Raw genomic sequence first — 22,681 nt, forward strand, 5'->3', positions numbered from 1 at the left:
GCACTCGTGACACCGTCCTGACGAGGCCCAGATGCTCTTTGGACCGGCACTGAGGCGTTCCGGCTGTGGTGTGTCCTGCACCGTGCCTCACCCGGGCCTAGGGGGGTAAGCAGCAGCACAGAGGAGGGTGTCTGCCCTCACCGAGGGAAGGACAGGACAGAAAAGAGTGAGGGGTAGGAGAGCGAAGGCAGGGCCCTGTGGCAGGGCTCTGGCAGGGCTCAGCCATCGGGCTGGGCACTGAAGTCAGGCAGCAGTGAGTAGCGAATCTGTAGTAAGTTGGGGTTCCTCGTCTTCCTTTGTCTCCTTTCCTGGTCTTTTTTCATCCTGTATGGAAGGAGGGTGGAAGGGAGCCTGGGAGCTGTTGCGGTGCACTTGTTTCTCTCCCTGTGTCCAAGGGGAGGCTTCAGGCCATGTACAAGGAGACACTGAGGCATGAGGAGCGAGTCCGGGGAACTCCTTCCGTTCAAGATCTCCCTGAGGGCTTGTGTGCGGGCTTTGGAGAGGCAGTTTGGTGAACGTGTGGATTGCAGTGATTTCAGGGCTGGGTCAGCCGGGCTGGGCCCCTGAGTCAGTGTGCTCTCCAGGGCAGGGCTGGGTAGTTCCTGACATGGCTGCCAAGACCAGAGCGAAAGGTTCATTTCCTTTCGCAGCCTATCTCTGCTGGAATCGTGTACCTGGCACCGCGCCTTCCCCCGCGCTCCTGGGCTCTGTCTTCAGGGAGAGATCGTTAGAGAGATTGCTAGGTTTGGAGGTTAGGTTCTTGACATCTAGTAGAGAGGATGTGCAGGCGTAAATTATCATAAGCAACAAGCTGAATTAAAACTGCTTCAGGGGAAAACAAGGACACGTTCTGCGAGTGTTGTAATTTGTGGAAGTTTGTGCCTTCACCGGTGCAGTCTAGATTTATCTGTGAGGCAGGGAACGTTTGAAAAGTGCACCTTCCCTGCGCCCAAAAGCAAGGTTTCATTAGAGCAGTTCTGGGAAGTTAGCTGATACGCCTCTGGGCTGGTCCCGCGAGGGGCGAAAGTCCACCGCTCCCGAGCAGAAGAGGCAGTTAATTCAGAAGCTAATGTACGTGTTGGCAGTTAGTCTCACAGGGTATGGAAGGAAATCATGAGACTCCATTTGTTGCTGCCTTGTTAAAAATGGATAAACTGAACAGTACTGATGAACAGACACTTGTTTTCTGTAATCAGATGTTTTCTGTCCGTGTAAAGTTCTATTAAATTAACCCTGTTTTTTGTGCAGATGTGTCGCTTTATCCAAAGAAGTTCAACTTTGTCATTTCCAAAAATATGTAATATATTTTGGGGGTAAGTTGGAGATTCGTATTGTTGTGTAATGGGTAAAGACACAGTTATTGGGTAAATTTGGGTAGTTACACCTGTGAACCGTAAACTTTGAAAATGAGGTTATTCGCTCTAGTACGTGGTTGGATAATTTTCTGTAGGCTGCTGGTATGGTTCTGAGTTTGAATCCAAGTCCTCCATGCTGGAGAGCAATGGGCAAAGCAAGAATGCCCCCAGAACACCCATATGGTTTGCTTTGGAAAAGGAAACATAATAAGAGGCGTAAACGTCAATTCCAGGGAACATTAAAAAAAATCAGGCCTAAGCCTAATGCATCAATGCATCCAGGTGGAGCATTAGTTCATCACCCTTTGCTGATGGGCTTTCATAGCAGCATGGTGCTACCTGGAAGTATTGATTTAATTTGTAATTTATAATTAATAAATTTATATATATAATTTATATTTGGGTGTGCGACAGAGAATTTTCAAATCCAAGTCAGGAATATTTTTCCAGGAGTATGCAGGAGAGGGAAGAAAGTAACAGAATAATTGCATTACTGGAAGATGAAGGATTCATCTCCAAATGTACGCTACACTGTCAGTAGTGTATTCAGAGTGCATTGAGAGCAGCGCAGTTTTATGTGTCTCGGAAGAGTCCTGTAATCTGTTAAGGGCAGGGGGTAGGGGTGTTATTATTTGCCAAATGCTGCACTTTGCCAGCTCCTAAAAGTCTACAGTCATCAGTATGTAGCTGTGTTGCGCTTGCACCTTATTAGCCGGGTGAAAAGAGTGCTTTGATGCCTTTGGCTTAAATTGGTTGAATTTTGTGTGAGGGCAGAGGAGGAGGAAATGCTTTGAAATGTTTCTGTTTGGGGAATCAGGGAAATTTTTTTGGTTTTCACATTACTCTTGAAAAACACTGTCACCAGGTTTCACCATACAAGTACATCCCACTTGTGCAGCTGCAGTAAGACAGTTAGTGATGAAAAATACCAAGACCCTTTTCAACTTGGTAGAAAAGACTTGAAGAATCTCTATGAAGATATTAAAAAGGTAAAGGATTTTGGTGACTGTTCAGGGATGTTGTGATGATTCTGATCTTAACAGCAGCAACCACTTTGGAGGATAGTTACTGAAAGAATATTCTTCGTGAACAGCTGTCTGAAACTTAAACTGAAGGCAAAGAGAGTGTTTTGCATATCTTACAAAACCAGAATGCATTTTTTTTCCTCCTGGTTTACACTGCTGGAATACATTATTTATGTTTCAGATTACTCATAGTAATTTTAAAACCAATTTCAGTTTACACTGGGTGGAATGAATACAGGCACTAACCTTATCCTTTCATACTGTCTTGCTTATGCTGAACAGATTGGCTTTCTGACTTTTTTGCTGATGTGTTCTTTCCTTTTTGTAGGAATTACTTGTATCTACAGCAGAACTTAAGGAAATGTGTGAATATTACTTTGATGGGAAAGGAAAGGCTTTTCGACCAATGATTGTGGTGCTAATGGCGAGGGCTTGCAACATTCACCATAATAATTCCAGGTGAGTCGGTCACATTTAGATACATGAACACATATCGTACTTGAAATGTATCATTCTTGTTTTCCTGAAAAATATGTCTAGTAGCTTTATGAAAATAAAAAGCTCCTCAGTAAAACCTGAATTTAAGTTCCATCGTGAATCTGTAGGTAGCAGAGCAAAAGGAACTACTGGGTTTATTGCATGCTTCCATGTGCAAGATTGTGGGCTATACTGCAGTTGTAACTGGTAAATTCTGAATTTACCAAAATCAGAATTGCCAAATTCTGATATTAGTAAGATGTTTAGTCAGTTTTAGCTTCTTACACAAGTGTTTTATTAGAACCTTTAATACACCTTGAAACTGTATGAATTAATTAAAAGTATTTTTCATTTGTAACCAGTCCTGTAGCTATTAAACTCTTGTCACAGATAAGAACTTTGCTGCAAGAAGAGACTTCCATTGCTTTTTTTTTTTGTAATTACGCAGAGAAGCTGTTAAGCAGGTAAAGCTGCGAGACATTCAAAACAGATTTTTTTTTTTCCCCCCTATCTAGGAGCAAGTTTCTACACTTTTAAAGTAAAATTCTAAGCTTAGAGCTGGTGTAATCCTCATATTCAAGTTACTTTCTTTGAAATCAGTTTTAACTGAGCAGAACATCGTGCTTGCACTGTACTCTCTGTCACTCTGGCTGATTGCAGACTCTTCTGTCCACACGTTCTTATCAGTTGTTACGTTTGCTTTTTGAGGAAAGATGTTGGCTGGAGTGTTCTCTGCCTTCCAGCTACACTTCCAGTCTTCCCTCATATAGAATTTCAAATACGAATTCCTTGGCTCCTTGCCTAAAGTGTTTCTAGACTGATTTGTCAGTCTTGCAGGATTTCTCTCAGCTCTCATGTCATCTTTTCCTTAGCAGTAGGTAATGCGTGTGGGTCTTGATTTCTACCTTACAGCATGGCATACATTTTGCTGCTTGATGCAGCACCTGCCATGGTATGCCCCCTCCTATGTGAACATAATTTTGAAGGAGAAAGCAAAACCTAGTTGGCAGTGTCCTGTCCTGGGTGTGCCAATTCCTCTTGTTTCAGGATTAATGAACTTCTGTTCTCCATTCAGTACTGCTCCTTGTCATTATCTTAGCGGTAGCAAAAGGAAGAACATCAGCTGTGAAACTCCTCAAGGATGTCCTTTGCCACAGCACTGATTGGCTTAGCATGCTCATGAGTGATCTTGAGGTGAAAATCAGGAGCGTGATGATAGCAGTTTTTGATGACAGAATCATTCTTGATAGCTGGCCATGCAGCAATGTGCTTCCTTTCATTCCAGTAAAACAAAAATTCCTGCTTGAGCTTGGAAGCTCATGAGTGTCCCATTAGGGCACAACCCCAGTGTGATTTGCAACCACCCTCTCTATGAAAAACCTTAAAGTAGCCCCAGCATGCTTCAGCCGTGGTGTAGGGAGTGCCGATACCCCTGTGTATCACACTTTGTGAAATCATCAGCATGTCTGATCCTCGTGTTCGAAAAAAGGTAAGTCCAGCTAGCCTCAGGGATGGGCTGCAAAGATAATCAGGGAGAACGAAGGACTTGTGCTGCACAAAGTTATCAGGAACAGGGGTGAAAGGGTGATTTTAAGACGCAGGATGATGTTGCTAAGAGGGTGGAAACTTGGGAGGATACTTTTAACAACTGGGGCAGTGGGTTTTTGGAGCATCTTTCTTGTCAGAATAATGGGAAAAATAGTTTATTTCATTCTAGTGTGTAGCATGGGAAGCTTACGAACAAAATTGTGGTGTATATGCAATACTGAGAAGGCAGGAATTGATGTCATCTAGCGTAGGAGGCGAGGAGTGAATCAAATCAAGAAGTATCTGTAGAAAGAACTGAATTTGCCTTTATATGCTGAAAGCACATTTGCTGCCTTTTGACATACGTGTGTGTTCATGGACATACTCTTGTCCATGCGTTGTGCTGGCTTGAAACCATTGGGCCCCGTTTTGAGACCTGCCCTGTGCCACTGGGAAAAAGTGTGATCTCACAGTTCAAGTGCCACATATGCCCGAGATACGTGTTTGCTTCGCAGTCGCCAGCCCTCAGCATTAGCACTCTAATTTATAGATGCCCGTGTCATTTGGCAGCTTTTGTAAATCCCTTGCTGTCTGTGTCGGCACCTCCAAACTGTGTTTGATGTTTAAAATTCTCCTCGTTAATCTGAATGCCCCTTGTGTAAGGACAGACTGAGTCACTGTCTCTCTCATGTTGTTTATAGAATGAAATTCTGAGTAGGGAGAACTGAAACCTTTCAGCAAAGGAAAATAATGAAATCGCAGGGTATTTACCTTCCTCTTCTTCCCCTTATGCCACTTTTCTCTAAGCCTGTGATTGTAATTAAAATTTGCATATGTTTATACAGGTCTTCAGTGCACTGTGTTTTGTCTCATGCATGAGGACCAGTGTCTTTTGAGGGTTGCTTAGGCCATGCCAAAAGAATATATGGTTTGATATCGTGGATGCCCACTTACTGTGAGTTGGTGAAGTTTTAGGGACATTTTCTCCTCTTTTGCCTTTAAGCTTCGTGCAGCAGGCTGTGTTACACCTCCATTCTCTGTATGCTTTCAGTTCACACTGATACTGCTTTCGTTACTGTTGCTCCTTAAAGCAGCATTGCTTCCAGGTGACAAATTGTTCTTCCCACATTTTAGTGTTTGTGAGGAAAATTGTTTCTGTAGAGAAGGAAGTACTGCATATTTGTAACTGCTACTCTGCTATAGACCTGAGGGGGAAAAAAATACTTGCTTTCCATTCTGTTTCTCCTGACACTTTTTTAAGATATTTTTCCTCTTTCAACTTGGCATTTCCCTTAAAGCATTTTATCATTCTTTTCCCCAGTTAATATTGATTCTTCTCCCAGACTTGTTTTGCTTTGTTGAAGCTTTGGTTCCCACACGTGTAATCAAAGATCCTGGCCACATCTGTAGACTTGTGGGGTGAGCCAATATCCTGTGCTGTTCATCCCTAGCATCTTATTTTTTTTTATTCTGCCTCTGGGGTTTGTGTTACTGATCTCGAGTTTCTGCTTCATCTCGCTGCTGTTCTCAACCGCCATGTAACTTGCTGGAACCAGCAGGCTTTATTTTGTTCTGTCATTTGTTTGGGTTTTGGTTGTTTTGGGGTTTTTTTTTCCCCTGTTGTGCAACACTAGTAGAAGAGGTGATACTCCTCCTTGTTTGGCTGTTAAAATAACAGGACACGACTTTGTAAGGCCGTAGGTCCAGCTTTTATGAGTCAGTCCACAGAATAGCCGAGACTTCTCAAGCGAATGGAGGGGCACACCCAGGTAGCTCTGCTTTACTAGGTGACATGATTGTTCTTGTTTAGATTTGAGGAAGATGGGGTGGTTAGAATGCCCTCAGCAGGTTAACTGTCTTTTTCGAGTGAGGTCACTTTATTGTAGTCATAATGAGGAGAATGACAGTTCTGTAAAGAATCTGAACCTTTATCAGAAGGTAAGTGCCTGAAGCATTCAAATTATTCTGTGCTGGTATGTTGGTTATTTCCCCTTGAAGATCCAACCCTGAGCCCTTAGCTCCCTTGGGCAACAGCTTTTTGCTTAATCATAGCAACTTAATTTTGTGCCAGAGTGAGAATTGTAAAGAGTTTAAGCTGAGGTCACGCGAACCCTCAATTTCACACATCCTCTGGCATTTCTTCACATACCTGTGTGCAGAATTTCACAGAATTATCACTTGGCCTGACTGGACCTAATGTTTCTGGTTAGGGTGTGTTCTCCAGGGGTGTTTGCAAATAGGTGTTTTTATTTCTATTTCCGCAGCCCAAGTGAGAGAGACAAACAAATAAGAGAAGGCCAAAGAAGAACAGAGACTTCTCGATAGAGACAATAGTGAGCGCACAAGATTTAGGGGGAGAAAGGGAAATAAATCCATCAGAATAGTGCAAGAAACACTTAAATGTAATGTCCTGGCTAAACTTAGTAGAACAATATTTTCTTAAGGTCTGAGGACCTGCAGCAACCTTAGTCCTCTCTCCTTTCACTTCTCCAAACCATGGTTGTCAGATGCCTGTACTGTGTGCTGGTTTTCAGCTGTTCCGTGATTTGCTCCCAAGTTAACACATCAATTCCCAGTGCTTCCCCTAGTTTGCAGTGTCCTTCCACATCACAGGTCTGTTTCTGAAATGTTCCTTTCTTTCAGCCACGGGCACTTCACAGCAAAAAAACGTGCTTTGCGGGCTGTGGTCACAATGCAGAAATGTTGCAAGTTCTTTTGCGCGTTTCCTGTCTTTAAACGAGCAGTGTTTGCAAAATTTATTTACTGGCAAACTCGCTGCAAAGCTCTGTTGCAGACTGTAAATACTGTTTTGTGTTGAGTTCCTCCCCTCACCCCCTTAGTTTTGTTTTTCCCCTTGAAGAGGTATATTTGGAGGGAGAGGTGTGCTTGGGTTTGTTTTTTTAACCTGTAAGATCAGTCTTGGTCTTGTTGAGCGTACATGAAATGAGCTCTGTAACAGGAAAGACCTCAGGGTACTGTAGGTCTATAAAAGCTTATCAAGAGAATCAAGCAGGGGGCCCTGAAAAATAGAACATGATCAAAGACTTAAAAATGAATGTAATGCATGTGTAAAAGCTAAACTTACAGTTACATAAGAACTTTGTGTAAATATATATTATCTTGGGGTGCCTTTACTTTGAGAATGACCTAAAAATGGCATCTTTCCACTTACTGGACTCATGGGGACTCAGTTATCCATTGATTTGAGTTACTGCTACTTTTTGCTTTTGTTTTGCAGGCGAAGCAGAATGAAAAATGGCAGGGAATAAGAAGGATCCTGTTTCTTGTGTGTTTTCCCTAAAATAGGCATGCTCTGATTCAGAATTACTCTCACGAGATGTTTGTAGGAAACTATGGCAAAATTTTCTGCCAGCCATGGGAAGAACCTTTCTTGAGGCCTTGCAGAAACAGTAGTTAAAACCCCTTCAGGCTAAACTATCACGTTTGATGTAACATCCTGGAAACCAGGAGCATTCCTATGCCATTTTTAGTCATTGTCAGAGGTGAAATGTACTCTAACGGAGAACTCTTTGAAAACATGTCTGTGCTGTCTTCATACTACTGAAAGATTTTAGTGTGTCGGTGAGTGTTGCCATTTACTGCTACTTCCCAGCAGGAAGTCCAGTCTGCTGACATAGTTAACGAAAAAGGGAGTCCCCAAAAGGAGACCAATGCATGAAAGAGGCTGGAGACCTTTACAGTTTTTTGAAGGTAAGTTCTCCTGCTTAGTAACAATAGTTTATTTTGGAAAACTACTTGCACTCAACTAGCATTTCACTAAATCACTAGTCCACAGTAAAACTTACCTTCAAACAACCGTGAAGGTTTCCAGCTCTTATTTTCTGTTGTTAAAAAGCCACGTTTTTACAGCCTATGAGCCACATCCTGAACAATAGCAGGATGTGTAGAACTCCCACTGACAGCAGCGCAGAGTTCTGCATAGAGGTAGGTGTCAGGACGCAGTGTTATGTCAGCAGACTGCAAGATGTTCTTTCATTTTGTGATTAATCACTGGATTTTAATAGACATAGGCAGTGCAAGAAGATACTCAGTTCCCTTCAGCTGAGCTGAAATTGCCTTCTGTTTCTCTGGGTTCTTTTTCTGTTCTGTGGGAAAATAGTGTGATTTGCTCTTATCTGTATAGCAGAAGTAAAGTATCTATATACCACAAGTAATTTTTATTTTGTTGTGGCTTTTTTGCCTTTTTTTTTTTTTGAGTTTGGATTTTTATTTTTTTTTTAACGTCCATGTGGGCTTGTTACAGCTCTAAGGACTGGGATAGCCATTTCTGGGATCCTGCATGCAACCCATGATGCAAACAGGTAGAAAAAAGTTAGAGAATAGAACAAGGCAGTGGCAGTTGGATGCTGGGGTAGGTGGTCTTTTGTGTGAACTAGGTTGGCTCTCTTATGTTCCTTTTGCCAACCCTGGTCCCTAGGTAATTGTTTCTATGTTATTCCATTACCTTCTTTTCATCTAGTTGAAAAACCAAAGTAGGTGTGAACTACTGAGAGTTGAATCATCAATGCTGTAATCTTCCCAAAGGCTGAATTTCAGTAAGTGTTAGGTAGTTAGTGCTTACAGTTCTAAAGTGATTGCAGTATAATTCCAGTTAATTCCTCAGGCTGCTGAAGAACCTCTGAGGTCTTTAGGTAATCAGATAAGATAAAGGGTGAGATCCATGAGTTATGTCCTTCAGATGTAGAATACAGATTTCTCTGCCTGCTGATCTCTCCAGCTTGCTGGTTAGTAATTGGGCAGCGCTGGAGAGTTTGTGATGCTGTGTCCTGTAGGTAGACTAACACAGGGATAAGGAAAACGTAAAACTCTTCTACAGAGCAAGCTGGCATTCTTTTCTCTACTGTTTTCCAGATTTCCATCCCCTTGGAACCAGGCATCCTTGATGCTGTGCTATTTATTGCAGCCTAGATTTAGAAGGATTAGAGTCGGTAGCTCAAGAGTTTTGCAGTACTGTTAATACAGCACGGCGGGAAGAGGCCTAACAAGGATGGTAACGTCCCAACGCACTTACTGTACTAACGTGATCTTACTTTCTCTCCTCTTCCCAATTTCAGGTTTGAAAGATGGGGTTCAGGTCATGGAAAAGCGGCAACAGCTGTTTTCAGAGAAACAATTTTAATTTGGCGTTAGTGTTTTGCAGCACATCTAATTGATTTAATTATTTGACAGTTCTTGGTTTTTATTTTAGGGAGGTGCAAGCAAGCCAGCGCTCTGTGGCCATAATTGCTGAGATGATCCACACAGCTAGTCTAGTTCACGATGATGTTATTGATGATGCAAATTCTCGCAGAGGAAAAATGACAGTCAATCAGATCTGGGGAGAGAGGAAGGTGAGTTTGCTCCTGTGTGCAAGACTTAAGTTTCAGCAGAGCGCAAAAACCTAGGGGTTTTGTCACATTATTATCCTCGGGCACAGTCTTGGGATGTGCCGGAAAAAGTATGAAGAGGTGCGTACAGATTGTGGGTATGACAAATGTGTGTTCCTTTCCCTGTTGGAAAACTGTTGGAAGCATTAGATAATGCGTGATTGTAGTGCGATTCTCACTGCTTTTACGTTCTCTGTGCCATTCCCTGCAGTACTGTTGGAATACTTTGACCTTGTACCTCATCCGGTTCAGTAGTACATATAGAAAGGTTTTCAGCCAGCTTGAATTATTTTTTTGAGAGGAGTTTCTTCATAGATCATTAAAAGGAAGGTCTTAATCAGAAGAGGCAAGGGAAGAAGCACACTGCTGATGCATCAGAAGGTGTCATGGCAATTCAGAGCTGACGTGGCATAACAGTCACAACAGGAAGGGTCGCACAGAGACGTAATGTTCAAACTAACTTCACAAGCAAACGTGTATTCAGCTATTGCATACAGGGAGGAGAGTGCTTATAGAGGAAAAGATAAACAGCACTTTAAGATAGGATTCAAAAATGGTTCCAGCTTTAGTATTCTGTTTTCTGTCTGTTACATAAAGCACACCGATCTCATTGCAGGAAAACTGTGATGGGAGTAGACCTACCAAATAAAGGAAATCATATTGTCTGTACTAACACTTACAGGAAAAGACTTAAAAGATCTTTTTTTTTTAATTTATTCATAGGCTGTTCTAGCTGGTGACTTCATCCTCTCAGCTGCTTCCGTAGCTTTAGCACGAATTGGAAATGCTACTATCATCTCTGTTCTAACTCAGGTGATTGAAGATCTGGTGCGTGGTAAGGTCTTTTTCTATTTTTATCTCCGGATTTGCTTGCCCAAGCAGTAAACCCACAACTAAAAACTTCCATCTGTGCACATTTTTAGGTGAATTCCTCCAGTTGGGTTCCAAGGAAAATGAGAATGAGAGATTTGCTCACTACCTCGAGAAGACTTTTAAGAAGACTGCGAGTCTTATAGCAAACAGTTGTAAAGCAGTATGTACGTCTGTCTCTTCTAAAGTTAACGTACCGTGCTGTAAGCTTCACAGCTAAACTCCTAGTTAGTGTCGGTTCCTCCGGAGACCCTCCAAAGCAGACCCTTTCAGTGCTATTCTGCCAGATTGTGGGTGGGGTTGAGATTGTGTGTTTTACCACAGTTCAGCTCTGTAGCCTCCAATCTTGGTTGTCACCCTTTCTTTTCTGTTTCATATTCATACACAGATTTATTGTTATCCTCACTTGAATCAAAATGAGGTTCGCAGCGTCAGCTTTTTATTTATGAAATTCTGCAACTTTGAGACAGTGTTTTTAATCTTAGTTGGTGTTTTTTAAGCCTATAATTTGATTCTAAGTTTCCTTTGACATCTGGTCCCACTCACTGGTGCCGAGTGGGACCTTAAATGCTAACAGCGGGAGGAAACAACGGCTTGTCTATACTCTACATTGCAGTGTAAAAAGAGCAGAAGCGGGTGCTTCTTGATTTGTTTGGGGTTTTTCAGTATCAGCTGCTATCTCCAACCCTATCTGTCATTCAGTTCTGTTCTTACAGGAAGATCTGATTCAAAGTGATGTTCTTATTCAAAAAACACGTTTGGTTTTAGTGCAGAAAATGGAGGTGGTGGGCAATAATCTCACCCCAAAAGAGAGTTAGAAATTTCTTTTTTTAATTAAAGGCGGTACAGCTGGTGTGTGCTGTAGCAGGAGGGAGTTCTAAGAGAAATAGACTGAAAATCAGTGGTGGGGTTAGTCATCCTCCTGTGTTCGTGGAGAACTGGCACGTTTGTGCAATAGACAGCAGCTGAAAATGGCTTAAATCAACAGGGTTATATAGAGTGAGAGACACAGATTCTGCGGGGAGGGAAAATACCTCTCGTTTAGTTGGAGGAAAGGAATTAAGTCTTCTGGCTCGCTCGTACTCATGGCAGTGTGACCCTGGCATGTCTCCATTCGTAGCAGTGGGCAGTGGGACTGGGAAGGAACCTCACATTATTCTGCTGCCCCAGTAAAAGCATGCAAGTTTTTTGTAGTCATTTTGACAGCCTTCCGGAAAGAGCCTTCACAGAGAGCAGAAACCACCTTCCCCCTGCGTGGATTCTCCTTACAAATGTGCTATTTTCAGCTTATTTCCTTTTCATAACTCACAAAAGTTAATGATTTAAGCACCTCCCTCCAGATTGTGGCTGTGGTGCTGGTGAAGGGGGTGCTCAGCCGCTTTTCTTCTAGCAGTTGCTCCGTGTTGTTCCACGGCCAAGTTGCTGGAATGTTATACGCAGTGAAGTGTGTAAAAAGGAAAAACGTGGGAGAGGTCTGTCTTTATGGCAAAACCATACTCATTGCTCACAGTGGCAGTGACTTGTGTATATATGTCTCCTTCAGGTTCTTTCTACGTGGATTAGGAGAACTCTACTGATAGCTGCGGACAGGGAAATTTTATTTTGTTTGGGATTTGGGGATTTCCTGAGGGGTTGGGTGCTGTTGGTTTGTGGGTTTTTTTTTTTGGTTTAACTGGTTTTGGTTATTGAGAAGGATGGAATCAGGAAAGGGTTCTGTTTTCTGTAGCAAAAATGATAAGCAGGTTCATCAGTTCTATCTTGAAAAGAAATTAAGTTAGGGAATCAAGAGTATTCCTGTGTTCCTTTCAGGGACAAAGCTAAGGAGAGAGATTATTGGATGAAGAACATCAGTTACAGCCAGGGTGGTGTGGCATTAGAAGCAGCTCGGTTCCTGTTAGCGGTGGGAAAAAGCAGTGGTTTGTTTCTGTGCATAAGTAAGATAAAAGTATTAACTGGAAGAAAGATGTCAGCCAAGTTCAGGTGGCACCTTGGAATTCTACGGTGTCATGCCTTAGAGATGGAAGGGTAGAGTATTCCTGGGAAAATGTCTAAACAAGGTAATACATAGTCTGTCAAAACTGGTCTGGTCACTGTGTTAAGATACCTTCCTACCTTCTGCATCGTCAAAGCATTACTGCTTTTAAATCAAAAGGCCTTTAAGTTATCCAGATAACTTTTTGGGGACAGAACAGCCTGTTCTAGATGTTAGAGCCATCCCAGTCTCCAGTTTGTTTCTACAGCAGTTGTGCACAGGGGAACATCACCAGAGTTGCAGTCAAAGTAATGCACTGCAAAAGGAAGTGGTGGCAGATGGCCCAGAGGGTCACTGAAGCCTTAGTAACTAAAAGGCATTTTTCCGAGAAACATGAGGGGTGACTTTGGTTCAGGAATTCAGAAACAGTAAAGCTGAAATGGAATTTCTGTTAGTCATCAGCCAAGCTGGAGATGGCAAAATAAGCTGAGCAGGTTCTCGTCCTCTCTTTTTTTATCCTGCTGCAATGTGAATTCCTAACCCTCACAAGCTGTTTATGTTTTGCATAGCATACTTTCCGAAGAGGGATTAAAGCAAGTTTGCTTTGAGATAAGCGTAAAGTTGCACTAGAGATTCTTGATGAGTCTGTTGGGAGAAAGCATGCAGCCCCCTCCTGTAAGGCAGGGCTGTGTGCTGAAGGTCTGCCTTAGGGACTGAGGGAAGGAATAGCCCGCGTCTTGGGATCCACCTGTGAGCTCCTGCTTTAGCTAGTTCAGAGTTGGTGTGTGCACAGGGCGCCATCAGAAAAGCTTAGCAGGGTGTGGAGCTGGTCTCTTGGAAAAGACAACCTCTGAGCACCACCAGCAAGGCTCACACACACAGCTCACAGGCTACAATGAAGTCCAATGTCAGGTGTAGGGTAGTAGAACCAGTAGCGTCAGGCGTTATGGCCAGCCAGTAAGTTTCCTTATTTACAACACAGTAACTCCCTCAGGGGTATTTCTTCCTCATAATGTTTGCTGTGAAAAAGAGCAGCATGAATACATCCCAGATATTCAGGCGAATAATCTTCACTTCTGTAAAAATGCAGTTCTTCATGAGCAAGTACTTGGTTAACACCCTAAAATATTAATTAATTTAGGAAAGGCCAAATGCATGGAAGTGCTGACTCTGGCTGGGATAGGTGTGTGCTGGGGGGCCTCCTGCTGGATAGACAACTTCCTCTCGCAGGTCGGCTTTCATAACCCCCTTCCTTCTCAAGAGTAGTTACCAGAAAAGATTTGAAGAGCCTGGCAGAAGAGTCAGCGGCGTGCCCTCTACCCTGCTCTTGTGAGACCCCACCTGCAGTGCTGCGTCCAGCTGTGGAGCCCTCCACATCAGAAGGATATAGACTGGTTGGGGCGAGTCCAGAGGAGGCCACGAAGATGCTCAGAGGGCTGGAGCACCTCTCCTACAGGGACAGGCTGAGAGAGTTGGGCTTGTTCAGCCTGGAGAAGAGAAGGCTCCGGGGAGACCTTATAGCACCTGCCAGTACCTGAAGGGGCCTACAAGGAAGCTGGGGGGGACTTTTTACAAGGGCCTGTAGTGACAGGACAAGGGGTAACAGGGTTAAATTGAAAGTTGGGAGGTTTAGATTAGATGTCGGGAAGAAGTTCTTCCCGGAGAGGGTGGTGAGGCACTGGCACAGGTTGCCCAGAGAAGCTGTGGATGCCCCATCCCTGGCTGTCTTCAAGGCCAGGCTGGATGAGGCTTTGAGCAACCTGGTCTAGTGGAGGGTGTCCCTGCCCATGGCAGGGGGGTTGGAACTGGATGGTCTTTAAGGTCCCTTCCAACCCAAACCATTCTGTGATTCTATGATCTATGTGCCCAGAGCTGCTGACAGGGTATTTCATGGATGTGAAATCCAGTAAGGAGGCAGGATTGGTTTATAGGCTCTCGTGTAAAATAAAAGAACAGAAACAATTTTTTTTTAATTTTAAAAAGTATGTTTGAAGTGATGCCGAGCAGATTGACTTGCTTTACTGAATTCAAAGAACCTTCCAAAAGAATTTGTCCACTTCGGAAGGATTTTTTTATCAGGGTTTAGCGGAGGACAAGTCTGAATTCTTGCAAGATTAAGTCTGTAATCAACCCGCCGTATCTGGGGAGCCCTAGGATGCCTCAAGGGGTGAGCTTTATCATTTTAACATATGTCATTGTATTGACATTGTTGTCCCGAGGGGCACTTGGAAATGCACGATGTTATCCCAGTATGGCTTCAGTTAGACTCTATCGCGCTCGGAGTGACAGGGAGGCTGGGACAGGGCTGCCTGCCTGCATCCCGCTGAGTGTCCAGATGGTGGCAATAACCCGCAAGAGCAATCGGAGAACTTGGCTCCTGCAGGAGCTGCCGGTGGGCAAGGCCCGGGCCTGTTGCAAGTTCATGATGTGGTCGTGGTCAGAGGGTCGCTCAGGTGCAATGTGACAGGCGCATCACTCTGGGGTTTTAATGGTTTCTTGTTTTCAGAAAGGTTCGTAACCCAAACAGGGTCTCTGGAGCTCGCTGGCAGAGGTGCAAGAATTAATTTTGCCCTGCTACGTTGTGCTGGGTTCAGCCAGGAAAGAGTTAACTCTCTTTGCCGTGGCTGCTAGGAAGCTGTTCCTGGATGCAGAGAGCAGCACTGATCAGTTCTTAGCTGGCGCTGGGGAACGTCTGCACTGAATTCAAGGTCTTTCTCCACTTCTGACACTGCAGCTGCGTTCCCAGCTCACGCGGTCTCGCTGCAGGTAGTGGAGGGGACACACAGTTCAGGCACCTGACCCAAACTGACCCAGGGAGTATTTCATTCCACAGTACGTCATGCTCAGGGCAGAGGTGAGGAGGGGGTCCGGGAGCCATTACTCTCTCCCTTACCCTCTCTCGGTCACTCCTGTACACTTGGTAATCCTCTCCCTGACTCCTGCGTTAGCTGCTTTGCTAACTCCTGTGCTGGCTCGTTCGGGAGGGAGTTGGTGGGTTTGTTTAGTTTTCCCGGGCTTGCTATCGCTGATAGGATTTGCTCGGAATCTGCTGAGACAGCCCTCGGGCTGTGGGCCTTGGGCTGCGATCACTCTCAGGCTGTGGCTCTCAGGCTCTCTGGGTCTGACTCCCACTACTCAGCATTTTGTTCTGCACTGGCTGTTGGGTGGTGAGAAATTGTATCATGTTTTATTTCCTATTATTTTAATTATTTATTAGTAGTAGCACTTCTATATATTAATTTAGATTTAATTAGTAAATAGTTCTTATCTCAATTTTACGAGCTTCCTTATTTCTTTTTCCTCCGATTCTTCCCCTCTACTGGAGCAGGGGAGAGGGATTTGTGAGAGCGGCTCCGTGGTATTTTGCTAGCCAGAGTTAAACCACGACATGCGTTTTGCCTGCGTTCCAGCCTGTACCTCGCGGCTGTTTGCAGAGGTACCTACGCTGCGGTGATTGTTGCGTAGGTGGTGGCTGCGTCTCCAGAGAACTGTCTGTCTGCAGGCACAGCTCTGCCCTCACCGCTTTCTCTTTACGTGGCATTTCTCCACACTGCCCCATGCCGTGAACCAGGACTGTGTCAGTGCTCTACTCGGCTCCGTGTCTGAATTCTCCACGTGAAATGCGGCGAGAGGTAAAGAGCTCACGGAAAGGGGCTAGATGCAGGCCCCGTGCCTTCCTGATACTACTTGATTTATGCTACAGAAGCAACCAGAAGTTTGCTACGCACAGTACAGCAGCAGATGTCAGCATTTGGGGGGCAAATACTGCAGTTTAAGAGAAATAGCATCAAAAAATCAACATCAAAAGAAGGATAAAAGGGCAAAGTGTTCTAGTTCGATAGTCCCTAGCAGTGTCTGTTTAAGTAGCTGCTATCTGCAGTTCACTTGAATAGCCTTCAGGATTTTGCATGATGAGACATAAGTAGCATTGTTTTCCTGCTACCCTATCCTCCTCTTTTAAATAAAACTGGGAACTGCAAGATGCTGTGATGCCTCAGGCACCCGGATTCTACTGGGTTTCAGCCGTTATCCACGGGTGCAGGGTGTGACTGGGAGGTGCCATGACACTCAGTTACGAAACGCACCAGTGTGTGAAGCAGTCTCTGAGCTTGTGGGCGCTGCACCACGTCTATTAGGGTGTAATGTTTGTTATTTCCATCTTCCTGTTCACCTTCAAAGCTACTACTGGACTCGCTTTTGGTTTGGTGCTGGTTTAATGCTCCTACATTACACAGTCTTTAAGAGGAATGTTTATACGTATATATATAGCTGGTTTTATGTCTTGTGGTTTTCCTAGCACGTATTTTTAGCCTTACGTTAAGTAAAATGTATCTTCACTCCTTCCGTTAGTCACAGCAGATTTGGGATATCTGCAGTAAAACCAGGATGGATTTTTTGCTCCCCCTTTGCTAATTGCTTTATTGAAAGCTGGAATAAATCTGAGTATTTCAGTGTAACCAACCTCATTTTGCAAAGTGCATAATCAGCACATAAATGCAGAAGCGTAAGTGCCCCTACTTGGAGGCAAATCTCAGCTTGTGTCCTGTATTTTAGCCCTGTGGAGTTTATTCAGCAAAACCTCCATCTCAACTCGTCGGTTCCCTGTCTGTACTCTGTTAAAATGTTTATCTCCGTGTAGTGAGTCTTTATGTCTAGCTTGCTGTACTTCATTCACCGTCTTTTCTTCGCCACTAATTATCCCTTGGCAAGCTGATCAGGCCATCTTCCAGAGCAATTCAGTTATGGTTAACATCACCCTTAAAAATCAGCTTCCTTACCTCGGCTGTCCTCCCTATCCTGGGTGCCACGCAGCCGGTTGTGTGGATCTTCCGTGAGGCGTGTAATGTCCATTTATCTGTTGTCTGACCTCGTTATCCCCTGGCTGATTTGCCTGTGCAGTGGATCTCATTCTCCCGTCACCGGGCTGTATGGGACTGTGCTGCGCGTGCAGCCACGCTTCTTCTCTCGCATCCTTGCGTTGTAATGTCTGATAAATATTTAATAAAGCTCATCTCTTGAATAGATTTGTAGTACTGCACTGCTGTTCGGCCTTGCTTTCCAATAAGCCTGGCTGTCTGTGTGTGCCCATGGACAGAGATAAGCAGGAAGGTGCTACTGAGCCAGCTTGCTTCCTTTCCCAGATCCCTGCTGTCTGTGCTGAGTCACGCCTACGGTCGCAGGCCAAAAGCGGGTGCCAACTGAAGCTTTCTGTTGACTTGCTTTTTGTTTTTTTTTTTTTCCTTTTCAGGTTTCAATTCTAGGCTGCCCTGATCCCAAAGTCCATGAAATTGCGTACCAGTATGGAAAAAATGTTGGCATAGCTTTTCAGGTACTGCTTTTGTTGAACTGAAGGGAATCTAAGATCCAAACTTTTCCAAACTGCCTTTCAGATCAAAGTGGGCTGTCTTAATCCTTTCTGTAAATCTTCTCTTCACGAGGATTATTCTGTATTTAGTTATTGTTAAAAAAAAGGTAAGATTTCAATTAATCTGTATTATCTTTATCTTTTTCCAGCTAATAGATGATGTCCTGGATTTCACATCGTGTGCCGACCGTCTGGGAAAACCAGCAGCAGCAGATCTGAAGCTTGGCTTAGCCACGGGCCCCGTCTTGTTTGCTTGTCAACAGGTAAGTCAGCGGGAAGCGGACGCCGCTCTGCACAGCACGCGGAGAGGTCCAGCTCCAACACGTCGAGTATACAGCAGAAGCGATGAGCGCCTGGGAAAAATCTGTGCGTTCAAGGTCTGCTAGATTCAGTGTGCGCACGCGTTTTCTTTCGGATTGGGAAACACGTTCCTACCCAAGTCCTCTTGCCACTAGGCCCCTGTACCAAGAGCAGCACTGGGACCCGGTTCAAGTGCTTGAGCCTCACAAAGGGGCAGGTGTTCAGAGGGATTTTGCATGTTTTCTCTAGGTTATTCCTGAGTAGCTTCCTGCCTGTGTTCCTTCCAGAGACACCTTATTCTCCCTAGGCTTGACTAGGGACGTAGCCTTTTTGCCAGGGGCTGGGCTTTGCATCCATCCCAGGGCCGAGAACTCGCATCTGCCCAGCTTTTATGTGGGTGTCGCTGTTCGTTGGGTTTGCACTCTTCATCCCTTTGTCCCGGAGTCTTGGGCAGTTACAGACGTGGAAGCTTTCCCTTCTGAAGTTAAATGTAGTAGTAGTTTGGGTAAAAATGAGTATTGTAAATAAGCTTAAAATTGGTGAAGATTTTCAGTGGCTTGACCGTGATTTGGAGGAGCACGAGGATGACAGAAGTGCCAGCAGTGCCAAAGGAAACATCAGAATTGGTGTTAACACAGGAGAGGGGAAGAAGCAGGTTCAATGCACCTTGCTCAAGCTTCCGGCTCACCTGAGGAGAGCCCATCTGGGACACATCAAGCAGTCCTGCTATCGCGGAAGGATAACTCCTGCGGAGTTTTCTGCATTAACGGGGGCTTCTTTGCTGAAAATGTCCCGCTGTTTTCAAGAAACTGGAAGAACAGCACTACAGACTTACAAGTTGCTTACATGTTTCCTAGGTGCCAAGGAGAATTCAGAGCTTCAGCAGACGCTTGTCTGCGCTGCTGCCAAAAGATGCTCCATCCATCTGGATCTGAGAATAAAACCCCCTGAGCCAGGAACTGCAGACAGTCCAGGCTGGAACTGTTAGCTGTAGGCTGTCTTTTCTCTGGAAGGGAGTATTGCAGCTCTCCTCACACCCTGTGACACACCTGGTTAAGCCTCATGTTGTCGCCTGGACAACGCAGAATGGTTTGGGTTGGAAGGGACCTTAAAGATCATCTAGTTCCAACCCCCCTGCCATGGGCAGGGACACCTTCCACTAGACCAGGTTGCTCAAAGCCTCATCCAGCCTGGCCTTGAAGACAGCCAGGGATGGGGCATCCACAGCTTCTCTGGGCAACCTGTGCCAGTGCCTCACCACACTCTCCATGAAAAATTTTTTCCTGGTATCTAATCTAAACCTCCCAACTTTCAATTTAAACTCGTTACCCCTTGTCCTGTCACTACAGGCCCTTGTAAAAAGTCCCCCCCAGCTTCCTGCCAGGCCCCTTCAGGTACTGGAAGGCTGCAGTAAGGTCTCCCCGGCGCCTTCTCTTCTCCAGGCTGAACAAGCCCAACTCTCGCAGCCTGTCCCCATAGCAGAGGGGCTCCAGCCCTCTGAGCATCTTCGTGGCCTCCTCTGGACTCGCTCCAACCAGTCTAAATCCTTCTGATGTTGAGGTTCCACAGCTGGACGCAGCACTGCAGGTGGGGTCTCAGGAGAGCGGAGTAGAAGGGGAGAAGCCCCTCCCTCGACCTGCTGGCCACACTTCTCCGGATACAGCCCAGGATACGGTTGGCTGTCAACGTGCTTCAGTGCTCGATGTGCTCCAGCTCCTCAGTGACAGCCTTCACCGCTTCTTGTCCTCTCCCCTCCCTCTGAAATCCACCTTTGTCCATTAGAATAGTAAGGAGAGGACTTGATAGAAAATGTGTAGCTTGACTGACACATACTTACTCAGTATTTTAAGTTAGTTCAGTCAGTAAAAAAACCCCACAACCCTTATTTTTTAAGGAAATACACTAGTCTATGCTGTCTGAAGCCGCTCCTACACTGGAACAGCTGAAGAAAGAGGGGTTACTTTCATTCTGAGCATCCCTGCCAAATGCCGGTGTGCTGCCTGCCAAACCTGCAGAACTGCAAGTAGCAGCTCTGCACTACAGGTTCGGGGCTTGGTATGTCTGGGTGCTACGGGACATAAAGCGCGAAAGCCCGCACATCCCGGATCACTGTAAACATAAATAGTACGAACACTGCAATGAACTGTCGTCCCATGGGAAGAAGGGTGGGGTCTAGAGAAAGCCAAGTGTGCTCCACCAGCAAACTTAAGGCACCTGTCCAAGGCGGCTGCCTCTGAGTACGAGGGCAGCGTCGCAGCCGTGAGGGATACTGCACGTGTGTTCCCTGGCAGCTCTGTAGATGGGCAGTTTTGGGACCAAAGGTGTGCAAGGAAAGCAGGCTATGGCTCGCAAGCATATGGCGAGAAAATAATCTTTGTTCAGACAAGATGAGCAAACGCCTCTTTCCTTTCCAGAGAGTTCTGGTGCAGCGCAGCTGCCTGGAGCTGTGGCCTTTGGCTGTTAAGCACCAGGTTTTCTGATTCTGGATGGAAAGCCGGCAATGATTCAGCAATGGAAAGCCGAGGTGGCTGTAGCAGCTAAAGGCATCGGGAAAGGTTTGACGGGCTGGACTGTGCCATGCAGGCGGAACAGGCCTCCTGGGTGCGCTCTTGTGCCCGTGGGCCGTGAGGGGCTGCTTCTGGGTGTGCCAGCACTGCCATCACTTGTGCCACAGGAGTACCTGAACCAGATTACGCACCTGGAAGCAGCCCCATCAGAAGTGACCACGCTGGATCATCTGCTCAGCGTGGTGCAATGGCAGGTCCTGCCTTTCGCTACCAACTGGCTACAGCCACCAGAGCCAGCCAGTTTCAGCTTCACGAGCTTGGGCTTTGCTGTACTACAGTCCTGTACTCGGCTGTAGCGCCACCCGTAGTGACAACAGCGGCAGGGGATGAAGCCTGCACTTTGGTTTCTGTTTGACTCCAGCATGGCAGGCAGCTACCTGGAGAACAACTCCCGAGTGGTACAAAACCTTCTCCCTTTGTGCTTAGTTTCCAGAAATGAACGCTATGATAATGAGACGCTTCAGTAAGCCAGGAGACGTCGAACGTGCTCGGAAATACGTGTTGCAGGTAGGACCGAGACCAGCTATTTCATGGCCGAAGTGCTCTCCCTGCCGAAGGCAGTCTGAAACGCGTTCTCTCTGAAGTAGAACAGCAGGGCCGCGCGTACGCGTTACGTAGCATGCGGTGCGCCATACCGTTTGTGCTCATCAGCTCTTCCTGGCACCGTGTTTTAACAGAAGTGCTGGCATCAAAGAGCTTTGTTTTTTCTTCCAATACCCTAAAATCCACGTAATGAGGGTGAAAACCTCGTGCATGAACTGGGTGCCTTGAGCAGCAGAGCAGCTGGTGTAAGCGGCACATCGTCACCAGTCAGTCTGTAACTGCAGTGTACGCTGCCCGTCGGCTCTGCTCCGAAAAGCCCGAGGGATTGTCTGTGCAAAATGAATCCCCAAGTTCTTCAGGATAGCATGGGGTTTTGTACGTCTCCAGGGCAGGAGGGGAGGGGTAAACCGTTTCTAATCCCGCTGAGCAGCGTCATTAATAGCAGAGATGGTTTGTGAACGTTTTTAGTACTTGGACGCCCTGGGGACGAGATGTAGGATGCGGGGACGACAGAATGGATCCTCTTCCCTTGCCCTTCCGAGTGTAATTAACGTTCAGGGTAAACTCCTGGGGTAAAGCTGCCCCTGTGAGTGGACGGGGTGGAAGGCAGGAGGGAGGCTGAGCAGGTACCCGTTACCTTTGTCTTCTCCCGCAAGAGCGATGGCGTGCAGCAAACGACCTACCTCGCCCGGCGCTACTGCCACGAGGCGACCAGGGAGATCAGCAAACTGCGGCCGTCCCCCGAGAGAGAGGCCCTCATCCAGCTGACGGAAATGGTGCTCGTGCGAGACAAGTGAGAGAGCTCCTCCCGCTCCTTCTGGCAGCTACGTACCAGACTGTGCCTAAACCGACTCCAAGAGTTCTTTGCTTCCAACACAGGCTACCAAAAGATATTTTTTTAAAGAAACCTTTTTTTTGGAAGTTCTACTTTTTTTTAAAAGCCAACGTTGAAAGTATTTTATTGTGGGAAGCCATCCCATCTGGAGCAAATCCAGCCGTGCTGTGCAACCGTTTTAGTGGGGGCTGCTAACTGGGGTGGGGGGGGATGGGGAAGATGTTTACATGTCGATGGCCAAAGGCCACAGCGAGAATAAACGTAAATCAGTGTACGAGAACCGAAGCTGTTCCGAATCTCGTGTGTTCGCGCGGGTGAACGGGGGGCGCGTACTACTCCCTGCTAAACCCCTGCTCGGAAGGCTGCCCCGGCTGTTAAGCTGCAGACGTACCCGGGACTGGGTATACGGAAGCTGGTTTTTAGGGTATATTCAATCCCCTCCTCCCAGAAGGCTGCTT

The 22,681-nt window shown here is 45.8% G+C and overlaps 1 protein-coding gene across 1 annotated transcript; it reads left to right on the forward strand.

Annotated features, from left to right (window-relative positions):
- The first annotated feature begins 1,248 nt into the window (after nt 1-1,248).
- On the forward strand, nt 1,249-22,299 carry PDSS1 (prenyl (decaprenyl) diphosphate synthase, subunit 1). Its single transcript, XM_010154385.1, has 10 exons — nt 1,249-1,313; nt 2,221-2,344; nt 2,709-2,839; nt 9,594-9,735; nt 10,495-10,606; nt 10,695-10,804; nt 17,862-17,942; nt 18,128-18,241; nt 21,272-21,352; nt 22,045-22,299. Exons 1-10 carry the CDS (start codon nt 1,249-1,251, stop codon nt 22,183-22,185), a joined length of 1,101 nt encoding a protein of 366 aa, XP_010152687.1. The 3' UTR covers nt 22,186-22,299.
- Nucleotides 22,300-22,681: the final 382 nt, after the last annotated feature.

This window comes from Eurypyga helias, unplaced genomic scaffold, assembly GCF_000690775.1.
Source record: "Eurypyga helias isolate BGI_N326 unplaced genomic scaffold, ASM69077v1 scaffold29850, whole genome shotgun sequence".
In the NCBI taxonomy this organism is placed as follows: Eukaryota; Metazoa; Chordata; class Aves; order Eurypygiformes; family Eurypygidae; genus Eurypyga; species Eurypyga helias.